Source organism: Lupinus angustifolius, chromosome LG08 (assembly GCF_001865875.1).
Source record: "Lupinus angustifolius cultivar Tanjil chromosome LG08, LupAngTanjil_v1.0, whole genome shotgun sequence".
Taxonomy (NCBI): domain Eukaryota; kingdom Viridiplantae; phylum Streptophyta; class Magnoliopsida; order Fabales; family Fabaceae; genus Lupinus; species Lupinus angustifolius.
The window spans coordinates 24,501,102-24,519,074 of record NC_032016.1 but is presented as its reverse complement, the minus strand read 5'-3'; the positions used below and the strand labels follow the sequence as shown (position 1 = coordinate 24,519,074).

The following is a 17,973-nucleotide window of genomic DNA, read 5'->3' as shown; positions in this document are numbered from 1 at the left end:
AAAATCTTCCATTAACAATGTTTTGATTTGTGCTTTAACTAAAATGTATGACTTTTACTCTATTTGTCAACATTGAACTCAAATAAAATCTCCATTCTTAAGTCGAGATTTCTAAGTATTAAAGATCTTGTATAAAAAAACACATGTCAATTTTCTATGTTGGTCAAGATGGTGTTTGGACAAGCTTGTTTTTTGGGTACATATGAGCTTATTTTACAAGTATTTATACAACTAATTGGAAGAGCTTACTAAATTATTTTAGGTGAGTTTTAAGCTTACTTTCTTAAGCCCACAAGTATTTGTAGAGCACTTTGCGCTCATGTACTTCCTCTCTTTCAAACGTATAAGGATTCTCCCAATTAATAGAGATGTAAATACATGTTTTTTCATTATTTTTAGTGACAAAAATATAATATTATCGCAATCAAATAGATAAATCATAAATGTGTCATTAAAAGTTGTATTTCCCTTTATATTTTGAAACATTTGTATCTCCATTAATTAAGATGATCCTAACTCTTTCAAACCAACATCAATTTCTCTTCACTTTATCTTACTTTCCCCTCTTCTAAAACTAATGTTATATTTTATGGAAAATAATATGTGGATATTAATCCACTGGATTAATCTTATGAAAATTTGGAGCAGATAGTCTTAACCCAAATCAAATAACATTTGCATTTTACTAGACAATGAATTTTAATAACAAACTAAATCTATATTATTTTACTTCTTTATTATTAACCCTAGTTTCGTTATATATAATTTTTAATTTTAATTTCATAAAGCTAATATTCTAATCATTGTTTAATTTATATAATTTCTTTTCAAAATGTGACTAGAATGAGTTAATAGAATGAGCATGCATAGTTTTATCATAAATCAATCAAATCTATCTTTTTAAGTTTTAACTAGTCAACCCTACTCCTTAAGATTATTTAAAAAAATAAGTGTAATATTTATATATCATCAATGTAAAAATTTATACACAATTACATTATTGATTATTCATCTGTATTAGTTTTTTTTTTTATTTTTTTGAAGAATCAATTTATAATTAAACATAAATGATAGATGACAAAATGACATTGATATTATTAGGTGTACCATTTTGCCACTCAACTATTGAGAAAACACATTGCAAGAGAAAAACAAAAAGGAACAAACAATGAATTAGAATAATAACTTAGTGCCTAATTATATTAGGAGGACACGTGAACGGTGGAAATAGAACAACCAACTAAAAAGCTACGTGAGGCCATGATTTTGAGCATCATGCACACTACGAGTGAGAGGAACAATTTGACATATTGCATTCTTGTGTTTGTTTGTTTCTTGCAAAATGTTAAACCCCATTCAATCACTCATTTCTTATTGGCCCAATTCCATATGCACAAAGTGCTCCACCAATTGCACACTATTGTCACAAACTTAGTGTCATCATGTGTGCCACGGTTTTGTGATTGGTCAAAAAATTATTCAAAAATTAAATTTTAACTTAAATATATATTTTTTCAATTATTCACATGGTAACAAATGATAAATTATATGCCAAATTTGGGGAACATATGTGATGTTGAAAAAATTTCCGCAACTCAAAAAATACCATAAGATATATATCCTACCATAGTAACATATATTTTTGAAGAAGAATGTGCATTAAAGGATATACATTGTATTATGTCCGTTTAAACATCTTGGGGATATTTTTTCTGCATTCCTCTTTGAAAAGTATGCAATATTTTCACAGGAGCGTAAAGTTTCATTCTTACATTCCAGAAATTACAAACTCTTTCGCCTACAAATGACATTTTAAATTGTAGATTTTAAAATAGGTCTTACATACGAGTGAGAACTAGGTTTTTTTTGTTGACCTAGTTAAATTCTCATTCAACCTAACACGTTTAATAAGAAGTTATGTGAGTATCTTTATTTGTTTAATATTTGGTTAAAGACATAGTTTTTTTTAATGCTTCTTTAGCTAATAATAGTAGCTAGGTGCATTAACCTGTTTAAGATAGTTTATAAGCTTATTTAATTTAAATGCTTTCTATGACATAGATGCTTTATTGACAAAGGTAACATCTAAATAGTTTTTACAATTAACTTAAGAAAACTAGGTATGAAAAATAGATAATCAAATGTAGTTACTCACTTTACACCATATTGTGCCAAAGAATGATTTCAATTCGCATATTTCAACTCAAAATTTGAAGATAGGTTCACTAGTCAATGCACTTGTATGCTTCTCACTTTACACATTTTTCATCCATGTGAGACTTACCATATTTATACTTAAGATTAAAAAAAATTATGTACTAAACCCTATGTACTAATAGTGTAAAAGTTTTATACACTATCAGCCTATCCTTCATTATTCATTTTCAATTATTATTAACTTTTCAAAAGAAATAATACAAATGAATGATACACAATATACTAAATGTATATAAATCTTTACACCCATGTGACACTTTATTGTTAAATTTTAAATTTAAATATTTGTTTGTATCATGATATAGGTAAATATACTTGTATAGATGAGACTGAAATTACTTCTTCCGAACGATGTCCTAAACTAATCAAAATGTGGTTTTTTGTTTTTAATTTTTTTCATTTATTCATGTGACAAAGATGACCCACCATATTTACTCGTATAAAGAATGTGATACGGTTTAAGACAGATGATCCTTGTGCCACATGGTTATTGAGTGACAGGGGTGTGGCCTGACTCCTGAACTTCACGAGACATAAAGTTATATTATATTAATTAATGGTGGGCCCATGTATCTGTTGGTTGTACCCTTAGGACGATGCCTGTGTGGCCCATCTTTGAGCTATCTTCTTGTCTCCACATACATTATCTTATTCCACCAAACAAAACCATTTAACCACTTACAAATAATTTATTTTGTTTGTTTTCCTAAATAAAGTTTATTTTCGATCACTAAGGCTCGACTTAAAAATTATTAAAACTTTAGTTTACATTTCTACGATTTTTATATAATTATTATAATATTATGCATAAATGTGGAATATAAACTAATGATATATCACAAGGGAGTGAGAAAACAATTATGACAAGACTCACAAAAGTCCTAAGAAATTAAATGATTTGAATGATTTGAGCTAAGACATATAGTCACATTGAACATAAGACTGAAATCTTAAGACTCTAACTAATAATCTCCTAAGATCAAGGATGCACCTGCTCTCTTTTTTGGGTTCTATGAGTTTTCTCTCACCTGTTTAGTGGGAGACTAGAAATATTTGTGTGGACACGAAACTATATAGAGATAAAAGTCATGCATTAATATTTTAATTTTAATTAAATTAAATTTTAAATGATAACATCAAAAATTATAAAATATATTTGTCTCCAAATATAACTTGTTATATGTGTTTCTATACAAGTTTTTTTTGTAAGTAAAAATAATATTAAGCTTTATAGTGTAATCCTCCCTCCCATGTATTCCTCTTTTGAGTAAGAATACTTAATTTTCAATACATGCTATGGGTGTGTGTAACTGTGTATGACCCTAGACATACTAAAATTAGTAATGATATATTATTAGATGAAATGAATTTACTTTGGAAAAGTTAGAATTCTGACTAACGTTAATATCCTTTGTTTTGATTTTTAGTCCCTTCATAATGTGATAAAAATAATTTGGTTTCAGGAATAACATAATGTTTATAACTTTGATGTAAAGGGTTTGTTACAAATAACTTCTTTGTTCCGAAATAATGAAGACACTAAATATACCCAAAGTTGCGTTTATGCATGATAATCATGGAACTGAAAAGTAATCATCATAGCCCATGTTAAGTTTTGCAGACATTTACAATTAATATGTATAAATGAAGGTTACGTGGATCACATTTTCTGTTTTAACATTCCAATCATCGATAAACTTTGTCATACATGTTATATATACATTTGTGAAGCAAATTTTTTACTATCATATATGATCTTAGGTGCAATTATACTAAGTTAGGCCATATTAGTGGTTCTAACCTATTCACATGATTGGATAGTGAAATGACAATTACAACCAAGAAAACTCTGAAATTTCGATTTCAATAAAGTTGAACAATAATCATGTCTGTGAAAATTAGCTAAGCCATAAATCATAAATATCAATAAGTGTTGCAACATGTGAAGTGGCCGCACATATTGAAACCCCATTGTCATAACAACCATATAAATTCGTATTATTTGTTCAATTATAATCTTCCTATGTGTTTCCTTTGATTTAATGTACGACCAATGCTTCAAATTTGACACGTATATAACATTAGTCTAGAAACTTGTACTACCATGTGAAATGAAAGACATGAACTATAACAAACATTATTATTTATTGATATTTTGGTATAATCCCTATAGTTTTTGGAAATTGATGTATACCAAAGTGGTAACATTTCTCCCATATTTCTCGTGAATGCTATGTCTCACTATACAATAAAGGCAACCACTAGTACTAGATCGCATTTTACACTATAGTTCATATACCTTCATTTTCAGTTCTCATTTCTAATAATCTGAATCTCACTCACTCTCATTAGTTCTCTGGTTCCTCATTTGCACCAAACTAACAAGTTAGTAGTTTAGTTCTAGTTCTTTATAGTTCATAGTCTTACTTGTTCAGCTTAAACTTCTTGTTCATTAAGGAACTTGGGTGGCATAGTTTTTTGTTTTACATTATGAGGTTGCATAAAGCAGGGTTTTTCTTCATGTTAACATTTTAGTATTATATTAGTTTATCACTATGAACTATTTGGTATTATATTTGCGTTACTTTGATTCTCTGAAACTACTTTGTGTATCCATCTTTGTAATATATTTATGTAATGTTTACTTCACTTTATTTGCTTACAGATGGAGCTTCAGTTTAAAGTTTAAACCTGAGATTTGAGGTTTAACTCTTTTGCAAGGACTTGAACAACTTTGATCCATTACTCTTATCTGGTTCTGGGCTATATGAATTTCTGGTTCTTTTAGCACTACAATGGAGTCTGCTTGTGTGACATTGAAAGCAAATACCCATTTTGCAAACTCAAGAAAAGGCCATACTTTTGGTCAAGATAATGGCTTTTTAGGTGAAAGAATCAAAGGAGGCTTTAATTATAGTCCCTGGGTTATTAACCAGGTTGCAACAAGTTTAAGAACCCAGGAAAGGGTGCATAATGCCAAACCTGGTCTCATACGTGCTGTTTTTACATCAAACAATGCCAAAGAATCTGTGGCAAGTTGGCTGAATTCAGTTCTGGGATCCATTTTGGCATTTTTCTACTTATTGTTACACTTGGTCCCTTAGTTTTCTGTGGCTATATTTCTATAACAAATTGGTAAATGGTTCTATACTTGTATTCTAATTGTGGGTTTCAATTTCAGTCCTTTCAAGTGCCAACTTTTCTCAGAAGAAAAGCTGACCCCAAAAATGTTGTTTCCATCATATTGGGAGGAGGTCCTGGGACTCAACTTTTTCCTCTTACCAAAAGAGCTGCTACACCTGCTGTGAGTAAAAAGCATTGTCTTTTTGATTGAACAAGCATCACTTTTTGGATAGTAAAAACTAACAATGAAACAATTTGGAAATTGTTGGTATGCATATACAGGTCCCTGTTGGTGGCTGCTATAGGCTTATAGACATTCCAATGAGCAATTGCATCAACAGTGGCCTCAACAAAATATTTGTACTCACTCAGTTCAATTCTGCATCCCTGAACCGTCACATTTCCCGCGCCTATTTCGGAAATGGCATCAACTTTGGGGATGGATATGTGGAGGTAGGCATCATGGAAATTGATGGTAATTGATCTGTCATGCATCATAATTAAGTTGGTCATAGATATGATAAAGACATTCATAAATTGTGATAATTGTTTCTTGTGGAAACTATTTCTTCTATATTTTAGAGGTGCTAACTTTAGGTTCATAATAACTTATTAAAGCACAAATCCTAAACAGGTTCTGGCGGCTACTCAAACACCAGGAGAAGCTGGAAAGAATTGGTTCCAAGGAACTGCAGATGCTGTGAGGCAGTTTACATGGGTATTTGAGGTGGGAAACTGATCCTTTTGTATATACCATATTACAGTATGTGGCATGCCCCTATTTTTAACGATAAAGTTGTTTGTCTTTTTCTTGTGACGTAGAGATCATGAGTTAAGATTGTGTACATTTACCATCTTTTGACCCAACTAGGTGGGACATGCACCGGAACTTGTTTTTTTTAACTGTAGTGTAATAGTTTGATTCTTGTAGGATGCTAAGCACACAAACGTTGAGAATGTATTGATCTTGGCCGGAGACCATCTATATCGAATGGATTACATGGACCTTGTGCAGGTAGACAGTGTAATGTGATGAGATTATTTCTTCATTTCATTTTCAAAGTTTTTTCTCATTATCTTATATGAAATACAGAGTCATGTTGACAGAAATGCAGATATCACAGTTTCATGTGCTGCTGTAGGTGACAGGTCTGTTCTGGCTTCTTTTAGATTTGTTTCTTTTCATTGCATTTGTTTGCTTAGTATCACTTTGCTGCTGTGACACAATATGAACTTCGAAGTGTTCCATTTTATTTCAATCTAAATCCCGGTACCAAGGTTATCTCCTCACCTTTTTGATAAGGAATTAATCTCTTTCGGGGTGCCTGACCACCCCTCCCAACAAGTGTCGCTCATAGGAATTGAACCTTGAACCTTTTGGTCATCCTGGGAATCTAGCGGGGCCTTACACTACTAGACCAACACCTTGTTGGTCTAGGACGTGTATTTGATTGAGAAGGTAAGACCCACAAAACAAAAGGAGCACATGAAAAACTTCTTCAAAACTAATCATTTCAACTTTAATTTCCTCCAAGTTTCATTTCTAGTTGCATGCTTTTCAGCCGTGCATCAGATTATGGATTGGTGAGTGTAGATGGTAGAGGTCGCATCATCAATTTCTCAGAGAAACCAAAGGGTGAGGGTCTGAAAGCAATGGTAAGTCCCAAGCTATTCTGATTGTATTGATCAAATGAAAAGTAAACTGTACAAAAATACTACTTGATACTCTCTTACATTCAGTGATAGTGGACTGTTGTGACTCAATACATTTAATTCTAACTAGCAATGTAACTGATTCATAACCAAGTAATCTAAAGTGTTTACCTTTTTTGTTTTCATTTTATCAGGTAATTCTCCTAGATTGATCACTATCAAAAAGCAAAGATAAAATTACCATCCTCATTTTCAACTTAAGAACATGCAAAATATATAGCCTGATTTGCAAAGTTCTGTAGAATTGAACCCCAAGGAAAAGTTGCCTTTAATTATTCCTTCCTTCTGTAATTTTTCTACAAAATTGCAGCCTTTAATAATGTGATCATAACATATTTATGTGTTCCTGTTGATTATAAGCAGCAAGCAGATACCTCTCTTTTCGGGTTGTCACCCCAAGAGGCATTAAAATCACCATATATTGCATCTATGGGAGTTTATGTATTCAAGACAGAAGTTTTACTGAATCTTCTAAAATGGAGATATCCTACATCCAATGACTTTGGATCTGAAATCATTCCTGCAGCTGTGAGGGAACACAATGTCCAAGTAAGATAAATTCCACTAAATATGTTTCCTTTTCAGATGTTTTGATCCATTCTAGAAGAAGTCTTATCTTCCATTTACTAGGAACTAATTCCTTTGACAAGGTAACAATACAAGTTTTATGTCTTGCACCTTTTTGTAGGCCTATTTTTTCAGAGACTATTGGGAAGACATTGGAACAATAAAAACCTTTTACGATGCTAACTTGGCTCTTACTGAAGAGGTGGGTTCAAATAATCACTGTTTAAATCTTATAATTTAGTGTTCCTCAGTTCCTCCTATTTTATAGGTACAAACACTATGGCACCATGCATTAGTTAAAAGCTAACTTAACCATGTAATTACAAACTGTAGCATACTAAACCTGAGAATGATAAATCAAATATGACATAACAAATAACCGGTTGGAGGCTGGGGTAGGATTTGTGCCTTGTCCTGAAACTAATATCTTCTTTATGTTCTTCTGTTGCAGAGTCCAATGTTCAAATTTTATGATCCCAAGACACCCATCTTCACATCTCCGAGATTCCTACCACCAACAAAGATTGATAAATGCAGGGTGTGTATGATAATGCTAATCTATTTATCTTAAAAGTTTGCTTCTATCTTCATAACATGTCCTGCTTATAATCATGTTTTCACTTGATTTTTTAGGTTGTGGATGCAATAATCTCTCATGGATGTTTCCTTCGGGAATGTACTGTCCAACATTCCATTGTTGGTGAACGTTCTCGTTTGGATTATGGTGTCGAGCTTCAGGTAAAGTACCATTTTTTTGTAGACCAAGGATACTTGGTGACTCCATTTAATACTCCTTTCATACCATCTAAAATCAACTTTTACAGGACACTGTAATGATGGGAGCAGACTATTACCAAACTGAATCTGAAATAGCTTCTCTTCTAGCAGATGGGAAGGTTCCCATTGGGATTGGAAGTAACACCAAGATAAAGTAATCTTACTAACAGTTACTACATCCTAAGATGGACACACAGTACACTACCTAATTCAATGTTTGTTGGTTTCAAAAGTTCACTGCAAGTGTAACTATACATGTTGTGTCTTTATCATGATAAAGAATTAGCTTGACATGTTAGTAAAGCTAATACAGTTACATCTTTGTTGTTGAAGGAACTGCATAATTGACAAGAATGCTAAGATTGGGAAAAATGTCATCATCATGAACAAAGATGTGAGCATGGCTACCCCTTCTCATTTTTTTTGTACTTTTGAGCCAATTGTATCAGTTACTAGTTCATATGGTCTCTTACCAATTCATTTACTCTATCTGTAGGGTGTTCAAGAAGCAGATAGAGCAGATGATGGATTTTACATTCGATCAGGAATCACCATCATAATGGAGAAGGCAGCAATAGAAGATGGCACTGTCATATAAGAGTCCACACCAGTGACACCACTTGGCTTCATGGGCTGGTTGGTTCCTTGGAAAACTCTCACTTTTGGAACACAAGGGTAGCAGTTGCAACACTAAGTCCAACTGAGAAATCTGATGTACCCTTTTTGCTATGTATGTAAAATAGAAGCTCTAACACAGTAAAATTAGGATGAATAAAACTTCAAGATTCACAAAAGTAAATAAAATGAAAAGGTGAGTGTGAACTCTCAAGCTGTTTTCTACATGTATCATTGGAGCATTACTATTACTAGTGATAATGAAGTTGCCCACTCTTCTTAACAAGCTATAATAGGTTAGATAGTTGTTTGGCACAACAAAATTTAAAGGCAAAATATATGACTAGAGTACCCTTAGGTGATAATCTTGCCTTCAGCTGATGCAACATATATATAACTAAGTTGTTATTGTACTATAGTTCAATAATTAATATAAATTTAATAATCACTTGGCACTCTCTAAGTTCTTAGAAATCTTTTTGTTTACTTCGATACCCTCATGGAGATAATTATATTCTTCTATGATTCATCGCCAGCGTTGTGCCTTCTATCTCCAGTTTTAGAATAAAAATATTGGACAACACAGTATATTTTCTAGGAATATCGAAAATGTAACGCAGGATTCCGTACAAAATGGTTGTACGAATGTAAAGGTCACTGGCTTTTTCTATCATGGACCAGATTCCTCAGATTGGGCAAACCTGTTCCCATCTTTTTTTCCTTCACCTTTATTCATTCTCACTTCATCGTTTCTTCCTTTTGGGCTACGTGTTATTTCCTTCCTTTTCTGGATAGGCTTTTTCTTCCTTTGAACATGGACCTGAGTCCAGGGTCCCTGGAAGCACAATATTTATGATATTTTCTCTCCAATCTTTCTTGTTTTATACATGTATTAAGAACTCGGTGAACTTCTAGTTTTAGACCTTGGGAATCAAACATGTTTGAAGTTTCAATTAGAGTACACGCTGGTTTTATTAGACTTCGCACTCTTTCCGTAATCATAATCTTTTGGAGTGAAAGATTAACAGGAGAAAAAGAAGATTAAAAACCATTAGTTGCTTTAATCTCAAAAAAGCTGTAGAACATCACCACATAGAGGAAGCTATTGCTCACGAATGAAAAATTCACCCCCAAAAGGTCCTATTGTATATGAAACTCCTTCAACATGATATTCTATGAAACCTTAAGACTAACACTTAATGTAGGCATAGCTTGGCATTTGGCAATATGACGCTGGTGGTAAGACAAGATACAATCACTCTCGAGCCATTTTCCCCACATCTGCTGTCCTACAATGAGTGTCACTCCATATACCATCACCTTGTGATTGGTCAAAAAAATACTTAAAAATTAAATTTTAATTTAAATATATATTTTTCAACCAATCACAAAGTCATGCACATGGTGTGACACTCATTGTGGGACAACAGATATACTTCCCCAACTTAGATGGAAAAGGTTACTGCATGTGTATATATACATTAAAAGCACTCTTCTACACCAAACATGCTATCTTTAGATGCATGCACTGTTTACATTTTGACTCAATTAATCCAAACCTGAGGAGAACAAGGTAGTGATAGTGGCATATGAGATGGTGATCATTTCTGACTTCTCTGCATTCCTCTCAAACTAACCCCATAGATATCACACCATAAACTTCACGACAAATTTATATCACTGATGGCAAGCAATTTCAAAATCCCTTCATATTCCAAACTACTACAGGCCCCTTTTCCATAAGCTCACATGGATTCAAACACTTCATTGCCTTTCCCATCATTGCCATGGCAGCAATACTTGGACACTGTTTCTTTTGGAACTCTTCCGGAGTGTTTGAAGAAGGTTCATGAAACTCTGATAATTCATGCCTCTTTTGGGGACATACATCTTGATTATGATACCACCTTCGGATCCACGGATGTGAAAGTGTAATTTCTGCAGTTTTGTTCTCTTCAGTAGAAGACTTGTTATTTGTTAATGTTGTTGCACATAGGTCTGGCACCATCTGCTCTTCGATTTGACATGCCATTTTCGGTTCCAAGCTTGTTTTTCTACCTTTCATTTTTCTGAAAATATTGTTTACTTGTTCATGCGAAGAAGTTTCTCCAATTGTTGCACTATTGGTACCGTGAGCAGAACTTGACAAGCATAACTTGAATCGTTTTGCCCATCTGCTACTAGGATCTGGTCCCAAAGAACTAGTGCCAGATTTTGATCTTGCATGATCATCTGCGTGAGAAAGGAGGTGCTCCACGTCGAGGCTGTGTGTTCTTGATGTGCTGGTCTCCCTGTCAACCAGTGGACTAGCCATAGTGAGAACTTTTGGAGATTCTTGGTTTATATCTGGTACTGCTATATACACCAATTTTCCTTTGTTTTCCTCTACAGTTGAAGTAATTGCAACTTGAGACGTAGGCGAGCTATGACTATCCTCGGAGCACTACAAAATTCAAGTTTTGATATATTTTACCTGATTAACATCTAAAAAGTTTACAATAGTATCAGATTTAACCATGGGCAATAATATCATTGCTACTATTATAAATAATGGGTCATGTTAACCAATGCCCTAGGCGACCTGCTTAAGTAATCCAAGCATAGAGAAAAATGCAATATGATTGCTGCAAGAAAACTCTCAGATTTGATATGGTTATTAAGTTTAAGAACCAATTATTTGCCCCAAAGCCGGACTAGTCAAAAACCAGGTTACAATGCAAATCATTTATAGGATAAAGATCCTCTGGAGTAGATTTGTTTCTAAAGTAAGCAATTAAGAATGCATCTACTAGGGGTCTCAACCCACTAAATGATCATGTAAGGGCAGATGCACCCTTACATGCTCACTTATAAGGTGAACCTTTGCCAATCATTTAAATGCTTAACCAAGATAGTGGTGATAAAAAATTAAATGGCATGGTATCAAAAAGATCAAGCACGAAACACATTACCTTATTTGTTCGAAATGGAACAATACCTGCAACAAACAAGAACAGGTTTCAGAAATTCAGCTAGAAAAGAGCATCAAAGCTATAATACAAGGCTTCAAGAATAGCATGATATGGTATGTGCTATGAAAGTGTGCATACATACCAGGAAAGAGATTCCTGTGTAAAGCATATATGTCCATAGTATCAGTTTCAGCAGATGACTCATTCTTCAGGTTTGTTGGACTATTGAAATCTTGGATATTTTCCTTTCCTTCACTCTTTTTTGAGCTCCCTAGAGTTTCCAGCTTCATACCTTCCAAATCATGGTCACTCGTGGATGGAGAGGAATGTTCCATCTCATTGAAAGCATTTCCTTTGAATTTGATAGGTGCTATTGACTCTCTAAAGAACTGGCCTCGGGCAGATAAATTAGCATCAGCCTTTTTTGACATCAGAAAATGGCGAGTTGTCAGGGATATTTTGGGATAATCTCTTGATGACTCTTCCACTGAGTCTAAACTAGTGTATAACTTCGTAGTCTCCACATTAGCAGTAGAATATCCATCACCACTGCCTGCTATGGGATCAAGCTGTAAATGAGCATCGCCGCCCTGAAACCATCTTGGGAAAGAAGATCTTCGAGGGTCTAACAGGCTACTCTTTTTCTTCTCGCGGATTAAAAGAGAATAGCTATGATATTTAGTACGTGTGAAATGCTCTTGAGATGCTAACTTGTAGCTTGATTGATACATTTTATCTTGTCCACGTGTGGAAGGAGACACCAAGGTTTTTCCTTTGTCGTTTCCATTTGGCACTTTGTCAGAAGCTGATTTCACAAAGCCATTCCATAGTGATGTTGAAACAAGGTTGTTCTGTTCAACACTGTACAGAGATTTCATCAACAAAGGCGCTGCTGAAATTCCTGTAGACGATGATTGGTTCTCTCTTACTGAAGTTGCTGTTCTAAGAGGAGCATGTGAAGATGTTGATGGTAGGTGACTCCCAGTTCTGTATATAGAAACATCGTCTTCTCCAGAGCTTGCTTCAGTTTCAGATTTTCGATATCTCCGGCGGGAAACACCATTCTGTTCCCTCTTCATAGAAGAAATTCCATCAGTCTTCTTTCTGAAGATAGGAAATGATTTTGAACCTAAACTTGCATTCTTTGATTTTCCAGGGTTCACCCCATCGCTGAAGGTAATCCTTGTATCCCTATCTGCTTCTCTGGTTGCTCCAGCATGCACAGAACCATCTATAGCAACCTCTGGCCCACAATCGCGAATCAAATCACGCTGCTCATCATCATTGTCTTCTTCGATTTCTTTAACCACGAAACTGTTTAATAATCGATTGCGAGCTGCCGGTGTTGCTGCTGACTTATAGTTTGTGTGCTTCCAATGAGCCATCCAGGCTGATTGGTAACCATGCATTACCTGACCATCCACCCCCTCACCCTGATGACATGCTTGTACAATATCACTAGGCATCATCACTGATTCACTTTCTCCACCACAACAACACACCACTATTTCCACCACAGAAACTTGGTTAAGCAAAATAAACTTTCAAATCGAAAGTGAGACAAAATATAAGCCTTCATCTAAAAAAACCTAACATGCAGATACATACAAATGAATAAAACTAGATCATAAGCATCCAACACTTTACATAAATAAAGTTGAATCCTAATTGATATAGAAATTACTAGAATAAGATCAATAAATGTATTTTTGGTGCGAAATCGAAATCGAAAATGCTTGATTGAAATTGAATTCAGCGAAGAGCAGCAAATCGAACTTCAACGGAATTCACGAAACAACAAAGTCAATGATTAGCGATTCATTTGAAAACAAGGAAGAGATTCATTCGAAGTTACCTTCAAAAAAATAGAGACGTGGAAAATCGAAATAGGCGAAAGTGTGAACCAGTGAGGAGCAGAGAAGATGAAATAAAACAAGTTCAGAAGAAATAAAAGTGGAGATGAAGGAAAAGTGTGTTACTGCAAAGAATCAACGGTTAAGATAATATTGTAGGTGGGTCCCACAAGCAAGGATTATACCTCGTCCGTTGATTGTTTTTGTAATATAGTTAACTTGGGAAATATCAGTTTGGTTTTGTTGACTTCAAACTACTGCTTGGCTGGATTTTTATTTAACATTTCTCTTATGTTTCGAATTATGCTGCGTGGCCACTTTAAAACCGCATCTAATGAATAATAATAGAATTTAAAATTTATGCATTATTTATAATTAATTTGTATTACTTTTGTGTGTGAGTCATAATAATTAGCATATGAATAGTAAGTATGATTTATTCATAGTGTAAAAAAACACTTATAATATGAAGTATATATATTAAATCTATGTCATGCACATGGTGTGACACTCATTGTGGGACAACAGATATACTTCCCCAACTTAGATGGAAAAGGTTACTGCATGTGTATATATACATTAAAAGCACTCTTCTACACCAAACATGCTATCTTTAGATGCATGCACTGTTTACATTTTGACTCAATTAATCCAAACCTGAGGAGAACAAGGTAGTGATAGTGGCATATGAGATGGTGATCATTTCTGACTTCTCTGCATTCCTCTCAAACTAACCCCATAGATATCACACCATAAACTTCACGACAAATTTATATCACTGATGGCAAGCAATTTCAAAATCCCTTCATATTCCAAACTACTACAGGCCCCTTTTCCATAAGCTCACATGGATTCAAACACTTCATTGCCTTTCCCATCATTGCCATGGCAGCAATACTTGGACACTGTTTCTTTTGGAACTCTTCCGGAGTGTTTGAAGAAGGTTCATGAAACTCTGATAATTCATGCCTCTTTTGGGGACATACATCTTGATTATGATACCACCTTCGGATCCACGGATGTGAAAGTGTAATTTCTGCAGTTTTGTTCTCTTCAGTAGAAGACTTGTTATTTGTTAATGTTGTTGCACATAGGTCTGGCACCATCTGCTCTTCGATTTGACATGCCATTTTCGGTTCCAAGCTTGTTTTTCTACCTTTCATTTTTCTGAAAATATTGTTTACTTGTTCATGCGAAGAAGTTTCTCCAATTGTTGCACTATTGGTACCGTGAGCAGAACTTGACAAGCATAACTTGAATCGTTTTGCCCATCTGCTACTAGGATCTGGTCCCAAAGAACTAGTGCCAGATTTTGATCTTGCATGATCATCTGCGTGAGAAAGGAGGTGCTCCACGTCGAGGCTGTGTGTTCTTGATGTGCTGGTCTCCCTGTCAACCAGTGGACTAGCCATAGTGAGAACTTTTGGAGATTCTTGGTTTATATCTGGTACTGCTATATACACCAATTTTCCTTTGTTTTCCTCTACAGTTGAAGTAATTGCAACTTGAGACGTAGGCGAGCTATGACTATCCTCGGAGCACTACAAAATTCAAGTTTTGATATATTTTACCTGATTAACATCTAAAAAGTTTACAATAGTATCAGATTTAACCATGGGCAATAATATCATTGCTACTATTATAAATAATGGGTCATGTTAACCAATGCCCTAGGCGACCTGCTTAAGTAATCCAAGCATAGAGAAAAATGCAATATGATTGCTGCAAGAAAACTCTCAGATTTGATATGGTTATTAAGTTTAAGAACCAATTATTTGCCCCAAAGCCGGACTAGTCAAAAACCAGGTTACAATGCAAATCATTTATAGGATAAAGATCCTCTGGAGTAGATTTGTTTCTAAAGTAAGCAATTAAGAATGCATCTACTAGGGGTCTCAACCCACTAAATGATCATGTAAGGGCAGATGCACCCTTACATGCTCACTTATAAGGTGAACCTTTGCCAATCATTTAAATGCTTAACCAAGATAGTGGTGATAAAAAATTAAATGGCATGGTATCAAAAAGATCAAGCACGAAACACATTACCTTATTTGTTCGAAATGGAACAATACCTGCAACAAACAAGAACAGGTTTCAGAAATTCAGCTAGAAAAGAGCATCAAAGCTATAATACAAGGCTTCAAGAATAGCATGATATGGTATGTGCTATGAAAGTGTGCATACATACCAGGAAAGAGATTCCTGTGTAAAGCATATATGTCCATAGTATCAGTTTCAGCAGATGACTCATTCTTCAGGTTTGTTGGACTATTGAAATCTTGGATATTTTCCTTTCCTTCACTCTTTTTTGAGCTCCCTAGAGTTTCCAGCTTCATACCTTCCAAATCATGGTCACTCGTGGATGGAGAGGAATGTTCCATCTCATTGAAAGCATTTCCTTTGAATTTGATAGGTGCTATTGACTCTCTAAAGAACTGGCCTCGGGCAGATAAATTAGCATCAGCCTTTTTTGACATCAGAAAATGGCGAGTTGTCAGGGATATTTTGGGATAATCTCTTGATGACTCTTCCACTGAGTCTAAACTAGTGTATAACTTCGTAGTCTCCACATTAGCAGTAGAATATCCATCACCACTGCCTGCTATGGGATCAAGCTGTAAATGAGCATCGCCGCCCTGAAACCATCTTGGGAAAGAAGATCTTCGAGGGTCTAACAGGCTACTCTTTTTCTTCTCGCGGATTAAAAGAGAATAGCTATGATATTTAGTACGTGTGAAATGCTCTTGAGATGCTAACTTGTAGCTTGATTGATACATTTTATCTTGTCCACGTGTGGAAGGAGACACCAAGGTTTTTCCTTTGTCGTTTCCATTTGGCACTTTGTCAGAAGCTGATTTCACAAAGCCATTCCATAGTGATGTTGAAACAAGGTTGTTCTGTTCAACACTGTACAGAGATTTCATCAACAAAGGCGCTGCTGAAATTCCTGTAGACGATGATTGGTTCTCTCTTACTGAAGTTGCTGTTCTAAGAGGAGCATGTGAAGATGTTGATGGTAGGTGACTCCCAGTTCTGTATATAGAAACATCGTCTTCTCCAGAGCTTGCTTCAGTTTCAGATTTTCGATATCTCCGGCGGGAAACACCATTCTGTTCCCTCTTCATAGAAGAAATTCCATCAGTCTTCTTTCTGAAGATAGGAAATGATTTTGAACCTAAACTTGCATTCTTTGATTTTCCAGGGTTCACCCCATCGCTGAAGGTAATCCTTGTATCCCTATCTGCTTCTCTGGTTGCTCCAGCATGCACAGAACCATCTATAGCAACCTCTGGCCCACAATCGCGAATCAAATCACGCTGCTCATCATCATTGTCTTCTTCGATTTCTTTAACCACGAAACTGTTTAATAATCGATTGCGAGCTGCCGGTGTTGCTGCTGACTTATAGTTTGTGTGCTTCCAATGAGCCATCCAGGCTGATTGGTAACCATGCATTACCTGACCATCCACCCCCTCACCCTGATGACATGCTTGTACAATATCACTAGGCATCATCACTGATTCACTTTCTCCACCACAACAACACACCACTATTTCCACCACAGAAACTTGGTTAAGCAAAATAAACTTTCAAATCGAAAGTGAGACAAAATATAAGCCTTCATCTAAAAAAACCTAACATGCAGATACATACAAATGAATAAAACTAGATCATAAGCATCCAACACTTTACATAAATAAAGTTGAATCCTAATTGATATAGAAATTACTAGAATAAGATCAATAAATGTATTTTTGGTGCGAAATCGAAATCGAAAATGCTTGATTGAAATTGAATTCAGCGAAGAGCAGCAAATCGAACTTCAACGGAATTCACGAAACAACAAAGTCAATGATTAGCGATTCATTTGAAAACAAGGAAGAGATTCATTCGAAGTTACCTTCAAAAAAATAGAGACGTGGAAAATCGAAATAGGCGAAAGTGTGAACCAGTGAGGAGCAGAGAAGATGAAATAAAACAAGTTCAGAAGAAATAAAAGTGGAGATGAAGGAAAAGTGTGTTACTGCAAAGAATCAACGGTTAAGATAATATTGTAGGTGGGTCCCACAAGCAAGGATTATACCTCGTCCGTTGATTGTTTTTGTAATATAGTTAACTTGGGAAATATCAGTTTGGTTTTGTTGACTTCAAAC

General features: G+C 34.9%; 3 protein-coding genes across 10 annotated transcripts; 1 reads left to right on the top strand and 2 right to left on the bottom strand.

The window, feature by feature from the left end:
* LOC109355464 (glucose-1-phosphate adenylyltransferase large subunit 1-like) lies at positions 4,317-9,243 on the top strand. 7 transcript variants are annotated; one of them, XM_019598644.1, is made up of 16 exons: positions 4,317-4,568; positions 4,883-4,955; positions 5,001-5,249; positions 5,399-5,521; positions 5,623-5,793; positions 5,975-6,067; positions 6,272-6,355; positions 6,434-6,489; positions 6,903-6,996; positions 7,414-7,602; positions 7,742-7,822; positions 8,072-8,158; positions 8,254-8,358; positions 8,445-8,551; positions 8,731-8,791; positions 8,894-9,243. In XM_019598644.1, the coding sequence occupies exons 3-16, from the start codon at positions 5,013-5,015 to the stop codon at positions 8,993-8,995; spliced, it is 1,590 nt and encodes a 529-aa protein (XP_019454189.1). In that variant the 5' UTR covers positions 4,317-4,568; positions 4,883-4,955; positions 5,001-5,012; the 3' UTR covers positions 8,996-9,243. The 7 variants fall into 7 exon arrangements, with proteins under 7 accessions (XP_019454189.1, XP_019454188.1, XP_019454192.1 ...); XM_019598643.1 differs by having other exon boundaries at positions 4,317-4,602; XM_019598647.1 differs by having other exon boundaries at positions 4,317-4,602; positions 4,883-5,145; positions 5,188-5,249.
* Positions 10,458-13,935, bottom strand: LOC109355463. The gene is made up of 5 exons (XM_019598640.1): positions 13,819-13,935; positions 13,290-13,467; positions 12,106-13,241; positions 11,964-11,989; positions 10,458-11,455 (listed from the first exon to the last, which is right to left on the bottom strand). Exons 2-5 carry the CDS (start codon positions 13,430-13,432, stop codon positions 10,709-10,711), a joined length of 2,052 nt encoding a protein of 683 aa, XP_019454185.1. The 5' UTR covers positions 13,433-13,467; positions 13,819-13,935; the 3' UTR covers positions 10,458-10,708.
* Positions 14,360-17,837, bottom strand: LOC109355462. 2 transcript variants are annotated; one of them, XM_019598639.1, is made up of 5 exons: positions 17,721-17,837; positions 17,192-17,369; positions 16,008-17,143; positions 15,866-15,891; positions 14,360-15,357 (listed from the first exon to the last, which is right to left on the bottom strand). In XM_019598639.1, the coding sequence occupies exons 2-5, from the start codon at positions 17,332-17,334 to the stop codon at positions 14,611-14,613; spliced, it is 2,052 nt and encodes a 683-aa protein (XP_019454184.1). In that variant the 5' UTR covers positions 17,335-17,369; positions 17,721-17,837; the 3' UTR covers positions 14,360-14,610. The 2 variants fall into 2 exon arrangements, with proteins under 2 accessions (XP_019454184.1, XP_019454182.1); XM_019598637.1 differs by having other exon boundaries at positions 16,008-17,369.

Coding starts and splice junctions, on each gene's coding strand:
- LOC109355464 (XM_019598644.1), top strand. CDS start 5,013: ATGGAGTCTGCTTGTGTGACATTGAAAGCAAATACCCATTTTGCAAAC. Junction 8,359..8,444: donor ATTATGGTGTCGAGCTTCAG/GTAAAGTACCAT, acceptor CAACTTTTACAG/GACACTGTAATGATGGGAGC. Junction 8,552..8,730: donor GGAAGTAACACCAAGATAAA/GTAATCTTACTA, acceptor TTGTTGTTGAAG/GAACTGCATAATTGACAAGA.
- LOC109355463 (XM_019598640.1), bottom strand. CDS start 13,432: ATGATGCCTAGTGATATTGTACAAGCATGTCATCAGGGTGAGGGGGTG. Junction 13,242..13,289: donor ACACCGGCAGCTCGCAATCG/ATTATTAAACAG, acceptor AGACAATGATGA/TGAGCAGCGTGATTTGATTC. Junction 11,456..11,963: donor TTCCATTTCGAACAAATAAG/GTAATGTGTTTC, acceptor TGAATTTTGTAG/TGCTCCGAGGATAGTCATAG.
- LOC109355462 (XM_019598637.1), bottom strand. CDS start 17,334: ATGATGCCTAGTGATATTGTACAAGCATGTCATCAGGGTGAGGGGGTG. Junction 15,892..16,007: donor ACACAGGAATCTCTTTCCTG/GTATGTATGCAC, acceptor TGTTTGTTGCAG/GTATTGTTCCATTTCGAACA. Junction 15,358..15,865: donor TTCCATTTCGAACAAATAAG/GTAATGTGTTTC, acceptor TGAATTTTGTAG/TGCTCCGAGGATAGTCATAG.